At 58.6% G+C, this 11,580-nt stretch overlaps 1 protein-coding gene across 1 annotated transcript; it reads left to right on the top strand.

Moving 5' to 3' along the window:
* Positions 1-1,574: 1,574 nt before the first annotated feature.
* POU3F1 (POU class 3 homeobox 1) lies at positions 1,575-2,927 on the top strand. Its single transcript, XM_075539241.1, has one exon. The coding sequence runs from the start codon at positions 1,575-1,577 to the stop codon at positions 2,925-2,927; it is 1,353 nt and encodes a 450-aa protein (XP_075395356.1).
* The last annotated feature ends 8,653 nt before the right edge of the window (positions 2,928-11,580 follow it).

Genomic DNA, 11,580 nt, shown 5'->3' with positions numbered 1-11,580 from the left:
CCTGAGCCTGATCCCCCTTCTTCACACATTTCCCAACTGAGGCTTTAGTCCACTGTCGTGACTTATCCACTGGGACCCTCATTACAGCCCCAGCTCAGTCCTGTGATCTGGGATGCCAGGGTATTGGATCATTGGAGACTAGATGGAGGAAGGCAATGGGGCAGGGCTGGCAGCTGGAAGCCTGGGGACAATGTGAGGCTACTGCTCATACAACAGAGCCTAGGGGCTACATAGGGTTGAAGCTCAAGGTGAGCTGCAGGTGAAGGCCAAGTCCAGGACCCTTCCAGGAGTCCTCATAGAACTGGAAGTATGAAGAGGTGCCTAGATTTCACACACTGCCTCTCCAACAAAGCTCCTCATTCAATTGTCTTTGCAGCAGCCCCAGACAAGTCCAGCTAGAATCCAGCCCAGCCCCCGGACAGGCTGGACAGCTCCCTTGCACCCTGAAATGTCGCCACCACCCCACTTCCTCCTCCCCCTCGGCCATTCAAAACCTCACCTACCAAGAGTCCTGAGCAGTGAGCCCTGTGGGCTAGGAAAGAAGGGGTACCCCAGCGGGGGGGGGCGTTTCCCCGGGAGTCACAGCCTCCACCTCCGAGTCTTCTAATTACAGAGGCCCAGAATGCAGCCAGATAACGGACGCTCCAGTCTTTCCTTAGCCCGGCTACCGCCTGCCGCCGCGGTCCCCAGCCGCCCGCGCAGTCCTCACCTGGGCCGCGGTACCTGGAAGAAGAGGTGCCCGCGTGAGACGTGAAGCTGGGGCCAGTTCGTCTGTGGCCGCGCCGACTGTGCCGCCGGGGTCCAGTGGAGAGGTGGCATTGCGAGGGAGAAGCGGGAACACCGAGACGGGTCCGGGAGGCGCGCGAAGAACTCAGTGCACGCTGGAAGCTGCCGGCGGCAGGGCGAGGTGAGCAGCCGCACCGGAACCGAGCCGAGCCTCGCAAAGCCTCCCTCTGGCAGCCGCCGGGACCCGCGGGAATCCCGACCCGCCGGCAACGGCGCTGGGAAGGGCGGAGCGCGGGACTACGCCGTTTCTCGGAGCCCGAGCGCCTCCCGGAGCCCGCGACGCCAGCCGCTGCCTCCGGACACCCCGGGAAGACGCGAGAAGGGAATTCAGTCCGCGTGGAAGTGGGACCGGACGGGCTCGGGATCTCCAGCACCGAGGGAAAGCGGGGCCCACGCAGTCAGGACGTGAGGGGGTGCGGTCCCAGGGCCACCCCCGCGCCACTCCCCACGTGGCGGCCGCGCCCCCAGGGCGTGAGTGTGTACGCTGGCTGTACAGGGGGGGCCTGAATGAAGCCCCAGCGGCCAATCAGGGCGGCCGGCGCGCGGGACCCCGGGAGCGAAGCCCAATGGCAAGCTCCGGGCGGCCGGGCCGGGTGGCAGGCTGGCGCGGGGGGCGGGGGCCGGGGCCGGGGGGCGGGAGGCGGCTCCGCGGGCAGCCAATGGGCGGCGGGTGGGGTGGGGCTCCAGAGCGCCGAGCGGGTCGGGGCTTTAAGCCGGCGGAGCGCGGCGGCGGGGCCCGCAGACGGAGCAGAGCGGCGGCGGCGGCGCGGCGCAGGGCGCGGGGCGGCATGGCCACCACCGCGCAGTACCTGCCGCGGGGCCCCGGCGGCGGAGCCGGGGGCACCGGGCCGCTCATGCACCCGGACGCCGCGGCGGCGGCGGCGGCGGCGGCGGCCGCCGAGCGACTGCACGCCGGGGCCGCGTACCGCGAAGTGCAGAAGCTGATGCACCACGAGTGGCTGGGCGCGGGCGCGGGCCACCCCGTGGGCCTGGCGCACCCCCAGTGGCTACCCACGGGAGGCGGCGGCGGCGGCGACTGGGCCGGCGGCCCGCACCTGGAACACGGCAAGGCGGGCGGCGGCGGCACGGGCCGAGACGACGGCGGCGGCGGCAGCGGTTTCCACGCGCGCCTGGTGCACCAGGGGGCGGCCCACGCGGGCGCAGCGTGGGCGCAGGGCGGCACGGCGCACCACTTGGGCCCAGCCATGTCGCCGTCGCCGGGGGCCGGCGGGGGCCACCAGCCCCAGCCACTCGGGCTGTACGCACAGGCGGCCTACCCCGGGGGCGGCGGCGGCGGCCTAGCGGGGATGCTGGCGGCGGGCGGCGGCGGCGCGGGACCCGGCCTGCACCACGCGCTGCACGAGGACGGCCACGAGGCGCAGCTGGAGCCATCGCCGCCGCCGCACCTGGGCGCACACGGACACGCACACGGACATGCACACGCGGGCGGCCTGCACGCGGCGGCGGTGCACCTGCACCCGGGCGCGGGCGGCGGCGGCTCGTCGGTGGGCGAGCACTCGGACGAGGACGCCCCCAGCTCGGACGACCTGGAGCAGTTCGCCAAGCAGTTCAAGCAGCGGCGCATCAAGCTGGGCTTCACGCAGGCCGACGTGGGGCTGGCGCTGGGCACGCTGTACGGCAACGTGTTTTCGCAGACCACGATCTGCCGCTTCGAGGCCCTGCAGCTGAGCTTCAAGAACATGTGCAAGCTCAAGCCGCTGCTCAACAAGTGGCTGGAGGAGACCGACTCGTCCAGCGGCAGCCCCACCAACCTGGACAAGATCGCGGCCCAGGGCCGCAAGCGCAAGAAGCGCACGTCCATCGAGGTGGGGGTCAAAGGCGCGCTCGAGAGCCACTTTCTCAAGTGCCCCAAGCCCTCGGCGCACGAGATCACGGGCCTGGCCGACAGCCTGCAGCTGGAGAAGGAGGTGGTGCGCGTCTGGTTCTGCAACCGGCGGCAGAAGGAGAAGCGCATGACCCCGGCGGCCGGCGCCGGCCACCCGCCCATGGACGACGTGTACGCGCCCGGCGAGCTGGGGCCGGGTGGGGGCGGCGCCTCGCCATCCTCGGCGCCCCCGCCGCCCCCGCCGGCCGCGCTGCACCACCACCACCACCACACACTGCCCGGCTCCGTGCAGTGACCCCGCGGGCCGGGCCCCCGCCGGCGCGCGGCCAGGCGCAGGCACGCGGGCCGCCCGCGCGGCCTGGACCCTGTGTTGTTGTTGTTCGGTTGCTTTGGATTTTACAAAAGAAGCCCAGAAACTTTCGAACAAAGCCAAACACCCGGACTACCCCCTCTCCGGCGAGCGGCGAAGCTGCGTCGCCCCCACCCCCCGAGACTCGGGAAAGAGGGGTGAAGATGTGGGACGCGCCAACTCACCCCCGGGCATCCTGCCCGACGCCTGCTCCCTGCCCCGTCCCCTCGACGACCCCCGCCCTTGTCCCCCTCGAGCTGTTCGGGGCCGGATCCCGGCAGCGGCCTCCCCACAGCGACAGGTAACGCGGTGCGGGTGTAAGGGATCCCTCGGGAGAGGGGACGACGGGCGGAGAGCCCCATCCCTCGCCCTGGCGCGGACCCCCAGTCTGCGTGAGAGGGGCGGGGGGGGGGTGGCTGCCACTTTATCCACTCCACGCCCCTTCTTCTCCCTCAAGGATGCGCCCCACCCCTCCACCCGGGCTTGGTTTTTTTACGGTTTTTATTTATTCTCGGGGCCTCTCGGCTCCTGGGGTCCTTGTAACTCCGCCCGCGCCCTTAATTTAAATCGCTGTATACTGTATTTATCGGGGCCCCGGAGGGGAGGCCGCGAGAGCCGCATCTGTGTATAAAGCAGGAAATAGCCAAAGCTTTAATCTAGCCTAATTTATTTTCCCCCTTACCTTCCCCTACCCTCCTCCACCACCCCCACCCCCTTAAAAAAGAAAAAGGAAAAAAAAAAGCAAAACAAAAAGACAAAAACTAACAAGCATATTCGAGTGTTAGTTTTTCCGTTTCGTTTTACCCGAGCCCGGGCTCGGCTCCGGCCGCGCGGAGGGGTCCACTCTCCCGGGCCCCCCCGGGTAGACCTCCGAGCCGCAGGACTCCCACTCCCCGCGGGGCCCTGCCCTCCAGGCCGCCTGCAAACGAAACTTGGAAAAGTTGGGAATCTTTTTTTAACCAGCAGTAGATAAGCCGTTCCCTGAGAACCTTGGGCCAGACTCCCCGCTGCTTCCCCGCGGGTGGCCCTTTCCTGGCCGCTGACCCCCGGGATGTGGGATGCTGGGGGAGGCAGAGAGAGAAATGCCCCATGTTTGGGGTGAGGGGGGGAACCATGTAAATATGTGAGATATGTATACACACTGGCGGGGAGAAGAAACATTTTGTGCTTGATTTTTATTTTGGGTTTTCTGAGTTGCCCCTCCACACACCCATCCTAAAGGATTTTGTACACGACTAACCCGCAAGAGAGCTTTTAATGATTTCTGACCCCTCTCTATTTATTTTCTGGATGTGTTCGGAGCTTCCCCACCCACCCACCCCCTTCTCCCTTTCTTGTTCTGTTTGTTCCCATTGAAATTTAAATTGTTTTTTTGGTTGGTTTTTTTTTTTTTTTTTGGAACAATGTTTTGGTGTATTCTCTTTGTATCTTTATTGCAAAAAAAAAATGTAGGCTGGGAAGTTCCCTTTATATTTATGTTATAGTAAATATTTTATTACTCACATAAACATCTACCCCAGGGCTGTGTCCTGTTCTCTTTACTGCCCGGGCTGGCTGGGTTGGCTTTCGGGTGAAGTGCTGTCTTAAAGTTCTGGCCACAGCCGGGCAGTGTGGGAGGAAGGTGACCACGCATTTCTTACCAGGCCAGTATCCGGAATGCCTGTTACTTAGGCCCCAGCTCAGCCAGTCTCCAGGTGAGCATCTTACAGGAAGGGTAACTGTGTCCCGACCCCTTCCGCTAAACAGATGTGCCTGGGACCTGACCAGGGCCTGGCACAGCGAAATAGAGACACACACGGAATCGGGATCAAGGGCTCTGCAGACAGCTCAACTACCCTTCTTGGCCAAGAAAGATCCCGGTCATGGCTATACCTCCAGCCTGGCTGCTTGTTGTCCTCTGCCCCGCTGCCCAAGCCTGATGTTAGTTTCACTTTGCCCTCCATGTTTAGGGACCAAGCTGACTTGACTGCTCCAAGTCCTGGGCAGCTGGAAGCATGGGCAGCCCTGCCGGCCTGTTTACCCACAAACAAATGATGCCAAACCCACTTAGATTGACCTGGAGTTCCAAGGGCTTCAAGATTCAGTCCGTGTTCCAAGGAGCCCCCGCCTGCTTGCTTGGGCAAAGCCAGTCCTACGGCTCCTTGAACAAGCCGCCTACCCCAACTTCTCTTGGAGTGAAGTCGAGGCACAAGCAACTGGGCCACCAGAAAGACTTGGAATCTCGACAGGCGTGAGTTCCCAAGCTGTCTCCCCGACAGAGGGATATATCTGGGAGGACTAGCCGCCTGGGGACATGGGCATACCCCCGTCTCAAGCCTTAAGCAACAGCATGGAGAAGGTCAGGGTGGGGAGAGGCAGAGGTCCTGGTCCAAAACCCAAGATTCCCAGTCAAGACCTTTGCATTTGGGGGGTTGTTTTTAATTCAAGCAAGTCTTTAAGATGATAATAAAACAGCTCTTTATATTTCCTCCAGAAAGATAGTTATTTTTTCCATCTCAGTGGAGAAGGAAATAAAATCTCTCATCTCTTCGTGGATCCCAAACCCAAGGGTATAATCGCCTGGCCGGGGACACGGTGGTGTCCGGGTGAGAATGTACTTGGACATTGCCCAAGTCAGCCTAGGGCGCCCAGAGAGAAGTTCTTCAAGCCCCCAAAGTGGCTGGTCAGGCAGGACATGGCTCAGGACAGCGGTGCCACTGGCCTGTGGTTTCTGGGGACTTTAGGGCTCTGCACCTCCGTCTTGGGGGGAAATTGCAGTGCATCTACAAAGGCCGCCGCTGCTTTCAAAGGCTCAACCTCTCCCTCACTGTTCCCTTCCTGCTTGGTATGGTTTGGGGTTCCTCCTTCAGTCCATCCCAGTGACCAGTTTGTCCTGACATGGGCCCCAGAGTCCCTGCCCTGCCCTGAGCTGTTGGTCCAATGGGTTTCCTCGGTGCTTCCTAAAGGGACCGGTCCGGCCCAGCCGTTGCCACACAGGGGAAACCGCCGTCCACCCTAACTGGACCCCTCACTTCCTGGCCCCATAAGTATGCAACTTCTTCCAAGCAGGTGTGCACACACACACCGCCCTCCTGATGGCTTCATTCAGCCATTGGTCCCAGCCCCAGGCCTTGAGATAGAAACAGAAGAAGCTAGACCCACCACCCCCTCCCGCCCCTGCTCGGAGCCTCAGCAGGTTTTGAGGTTGGGGAGGCCGACTGGCAGGCAGGGGGGCCTTTCAGTGGCCTCAGCCTGCAGCTGACACCAATTGATTGATTGATTTCCTAATTGTCTGCTTAATCCTGTACAAGAGGGGAGGTTTATTATTTAAGCAAGTCAACTCAAAAACAACTAAACAAAGCGGCCTCCCAAGAACCCGAGGCAGCTGAGGAGTAGAACACAAAAACCAACCAGAAAAACAGGAAGAGAAAGAGACTGAAGAGAAGCTTGCACTGTGGGAGAATTTTGCTTAAAAGAGATACCAGCCAGGAACTACTATGTACAACGACCAACCCCTGTTCACCTGAGGGCCGAAGCTGCTTCCACCATTTTCCAGCCAAGGGGTGAGCAGAAGGAACCTGAGCAAGTTGGATTCATATGGAGAAAACCACCGAGGGAGGCCGGTCAACTCAGCCCCATCCAAGAGTCTCCACCGCGCGCACGCGCGTGTGTGTGTGTGTGTGTGTGTGTGTGTGTGTAACTACCCGCTGGTTCATGAGAACCTCAGACTCCCATTCGTTTCAAAGAGGCAAAGGCCCCTTGGCATGGATTTCAGAGGAAGCCACGGCTTTCTCTAGCAAGTGTGGAATTGTCTCATTCTATCACGCTCTCCTCCTCCCCCGAACAAAAGTCTTTTCCGTGGTCAATTCTGGTCCTCAGAGCTTCACTCACCCTGTGTAAACCTCTGCGTGTTGGTATACAAATATATGTGCGTGCCACCGCATGTGCAAATCCATCGCTGTTTCCAAAACTAGGTGGGGAGGGAACGCAGGCGATGCTGTGACTGCTTTGAGCTAGGCGAGCATTTACAAAGTGGTGGTTGGCCACCACGGGAAAGGAAGGTGATGGTGTGGTCACCTTGATAATCAAGGTAAACCTAGAAGATGCCCTGCCCTGAACAAGGAGCTTGGCACTGCCAGAAACAGCCTCTCCTAGTGCCCCAAAGATACCTCTGTTCTCCCCCACCTCCCACCCCAGGAAGATGCACTAGGCTTGTGTTTGAAGTGACTTGATCCTGCACAAGCCTCATGGCCACCCCAGGACTCAATCAGGTATCCACAGAATTCACTGGGCCCGGGCCGAAGCTGCCCGCTGACAGCTGTTTGGAACAACTTCTTCTGGACACCATCTAGGCTGTTAGGTGGGATGGTCCAGGCAGCCTCCCTCCCTCCTGGGGCATGGGGAGCTCTCCCATCCCATCGGTGCTTCAGAACGAGGAAGAAGACCCCAGAAAGACTTAAACAGAAGGAAGGAAGATGGGCATCTGGCCCCGCTGCTGCTCCTAAGTCCAACAAAGGCCATCACCATCAAGCCAGAGGCTTAGAGGCTGAGGCCAGAGGGCACCGAAGCCAGCTGTTTAATCCCAGCCTGGCACAATTGAAGACCCAGGAGTAAGTGACTGACCATTCAGAGCTCAGATTGCCACCTCCGTGTGGGAGGACTGCCCTCTATTGGTCCCTGAGCTGGGACATGGCAGCAGACGCCAGGGCCGCCTCAGGCTGCAGACAAACCAACTTCCAGTTGGCTCCTCTTTGGAAGGTGCCAGCTAGGGCGGAGGCAACTTTAGCTTCCAGAGGAAGCAGCCCTCCCACACACACATGCACACAGGCACATGCGCACCACTGCCCCTGCTTCCTCCCCATCGACCACCCACCATTCCCACGGCCATGCTCAGAAATTCACCTCTGTCCTGTCTCCCCTGTCACTCATCATGATCCGCCAACATCCTTGCCAACACCCAGGGCCACACCGCGCCAGTGTTTTGACAGTCCGACAGCAGCCTCTGGTCGCTGGCACTGAGCTCTCAGGAGCCACCAGATACTGAGCAGGTGAATAGGTGGGGGAAGCAGCCCCACTCGTCCTCTGTAGTATCGAAGAGGTGCCCTTCTCTCAGGATTTCCAAGCACTTACCCCACAAACCGCTTGCCAGACCCAGCCCTGCCCGTCATTGTCCCGGCTCCTCCCAGATCCCGCTGCTCCGTTCAGATTATTAAAGTGAGGCTGGGTGTTTGTATGTATGTGTGATCTTATTTTTTAAACACACACCCCCACACGTACATATGCGTGTGTATATACAAACACACAGCAATTAGATCTCTCCGCTCCTTCCTGCCACCATCCATCTCGGGCGGCAGAACCTCAGCAATGCCCAGGCACCCACATTGCCATGCACAGGAGCCCTGCATGGCATTGGCACCTCTCTCTCTCTCTCTCTCTCTCTCTCTCTCTCTCTCTCTCTCTCTCAAATACACACACACACACACACACAGTAACACATCGACACTGTTACACCCACTCCTAGCTCCCCATTGTTTCTCAAGGCCACGACCCACCTCCCACCCACCAGGCATCTGAGTGGGCTCCCCTCAAACAAGCTCAGGCCCAGGAAGCTCTGCTCTGCCTCTGCCCGCACCCCCACCCCCTCCACACACACACACACACACATGCACACCTCAGTGGACAACTCAGGCTGAGCCTGACCAGGGTGGGTCTGGGTATTATTAGGCTGCAGAGACAGCACGGAGGCATATGGTCTCGTACACAAGAAATAATGTTCATGTGAAATCAGACCTCATGCATAATGCATGCTGCCTGATCTCACATTATTTTGGGTGTTCGTCAAAATCAGTGTTCTTTCTTGTGAGGACTCCTGAAAAGGAGGAGAAAAGGCGTTTGCTAATTACACCCTCAGCCCGGACCCGGGCAGCAGCCGAGAGTGCCCCCAGAGCCTCTGTGCGGCCCCTGGGTGCCCGCGATGGCTCCCCTCCCTCTGCCCCACCCCGTCTATCTGCTCAGAAGGAGGGGCTGCCGGGGATTTGCAGCAGGCGCAAGGCCCCGTGTTATTTTTATTTCTTTTCTCTCAGCTCTCCGTCCCCGGAGGGTTCTGGGGACTAGCAGTGGCTCCGTCGCTCTCACACCCGATTCATTTGCCGTTTTATGAACTCCCCGTTGATTCATCGCCTCCCTAAGTCAATGATTCACTCCTGATAGCTTTTCAGAAATCCTTCTTCAAAGGCTCCAGATTATTCCGCTCTGAACAGGAGCGAGAGCTGGAGCAGGCCTGGCCCTGGGGCCGCTGCCACCCGGATGCCAAAGATGGGACCTTGTCCTAACCTGGGCCTTTCCCAAGGGCTGGGCACATCAGTGGGGGAGGACGGGTAGGGGAGTTAGGGGGGCGCTCAGTCTAGCAGAGCTGACCAAGCAGCTCCTGAGAGCCCTGGCCCTCTGGCTAGACCCCTCCATCTGCTGTAGATCACCTGCCCTTGCCCACTCTTCATCAGTGCCCCGGGAACTTCCACAAGTCTGGGGCTGCAGAGTGCAGAATGGGGACACATTCAGGCCATCGGAGTGCATAGCATTCAGTACACACCCAGACTACACCTTTCATCAGCTGTGTGACCCAGGCCAGCTCCTCACCCTTCTGTGCCTCTGCTCTCTGATAGGCGCCCACTGTATGACAGGGCTGCCTTGAGTATTAAGGGGGCAAAATCCATCTAGATGGCACTTAGCGTAAGTAGGTGACCAGTGAACAAAAGCGGCTTTATTGCCGGGCCCGGGCAGGACACTGTGAATGGAGGAACTGCAAATGCCACATGAAAACACCGAGATGCAACGTCCTTTCAAGGTCCCTGAGTGACGAAAACAGTTTGTGCTGGCATACCAACCCAGCAAAGGGGAGGGTCACCGGCGCCCGGCAGCGGGCGCCCCCCGAGCGGGGCCAGCGCTCTGTTGCTGTAAGGCTTAGAGACGGAGAGGAGCCATGGAGCAGTGTCAGTCTCCTTGAACAGGGACGGACAGAACGACAACAGGTTTGGGGGCGTTATTGTTCGTTTCAGAGTCTTGCCGCAAACACTGCTCCGTCCAAGACCCTCAGACCCAGTGCTGACCCCGCACTCCTTGTGTGCTGATGCTCATTTCCTCACGTTAATTATTGCGGTTTCATACATGAAGGCATTGGTGGCCAGAGAGGGTTCATGACCTGCCTAAAGTGGAACAGCTACTTCAGGAGGCCATCCTGCGTGTCGGCTCCAAGTCAGTTCCATCTGGCGGTCGCCCTGGGTAGGTCAGCGTCGAGCTGGGTTCCCCATAGGGCTTTCTCAGACCTAGATCTGCCGGCCTTTTCTTTCACAGATCCTCTGTGCAGACTTGACCTCCTGCTGCTCCATCAGACATGAATGCCAACATTTCTTTTGCTGTCCAGGGACTCCACGGAACGAGAGGACCTGGGGCAAAAAGCTATCTTACCTAATCTAAGTGCTGGGCCATGGACCTGCCTTGTCTCCTGTTGGGTTCAATTTGATAATGTACCTGAGAGTAGAGGAAGTTCTAGAATTCGGGGGTGAGCCAGAGATAGAAGTTGGGGCCCAAAGATGTTGGAACTGGTTGGCTAGGATGGGCCTCCAGCCCACAATCAGGTCAGCCTCTTGAGGTGCCAGACAATTGGGTGACTTGCCTAAGACCACCAACCAGGTCAAGAAATCCTCTTCATTTTTTTTTTTGATTAATCACTATGCTTTAATTATGTTCAATTTTTGTTGTTCTTTTTGTTTTTATTTTTTTTAACATTTTATTAGGGACTCATACAACTCTGATCACAATCCATACATATACATACATCAATTGTGTAAAACACATCTGTACATTCTTTTCCCTCATCAGTTTCAAAGCATTTGCTCTCCACGTAAGCCCTTTGCATCAGGTGCTCATTTTCCCCTCCCCCCTCCCACATGAGCCCTTGATAATTTATAAATTATTATTTTGTCATATCTTGCCCTGTCCCATGTCTCCCTTCACCCCCTTTTCTGTTGTTCGTCCCCCAGGGAGGAGGTCACATGTACATCCTTGTAATCAGTTCCCTCTTTCCAACCCACACACCCTCTACCCTCCCAGTATCGCCCCTCATACCCCTGGTCCTGGAGGTATCATCCACCCTGGATTCCCTGTGCCTCCAGCTCCTATCTGCACCAGTGTACATCCTCTGCTCTATCCAGACTTGAAAGGTAGAATTCGGATCATGGTAGTTGGCGGGGGGAGGAAGCATTTAGTAACTGGAGGAAAGCTATGTTCTTCATCGGTGCTACATCACACCCTGACTGACCCATCTCCTCCCCTAGACCCCTCTGCGAGGGGATCTCCAGTGGCCGACGAATGGGCTTTGGGTCTCCACTCTGCACTGCCCCCTTCATTCAGTATGGCAATTTTTTTTCTGATGATGCCTTATACCTGATCCCTTCGACACCTCATGATCGCACAGGCTGGTGTGCTTCTTCTATGTGGGCTTTGTTGCTTCTGAGCTAGATGGCCGCTAGTTTACCTTCAAGCCTTTAAGACCCCAGACACTATCTCTTTTGATAGCAAGGCACCATCAGCTTTCTTCACCACATTTGCTTATGCACCCGTT

This window comes from Tenrec ecaudatus, chromosome 1 (genome assembly GCF_050624435.1).
Source record: "Tenrec ecaudatus isolate mTenEca1 chromosome 1, mTenEca1.hap1, whole genome shotgun sequence".
NCBI lineage: Eukaryota > Metazoa > Chordata > Mammalia > Afrosoricida > Tenrecidae > Tenrec > Tenrec ecaudatus.
This window is presented reverse-complemented; position numbering and strand designations above follow the sequence as displayed.

Bases quoted from the DNA above. Each gene is read 5' to 3' on its own strand.
- POU3F1 (XM_075539241.1), top strand. From the start codon at position 1,575: ATGGCCACCACCGCGCAGTACCTGCCGCGGGGCCCCGGCGGCGGAGCC.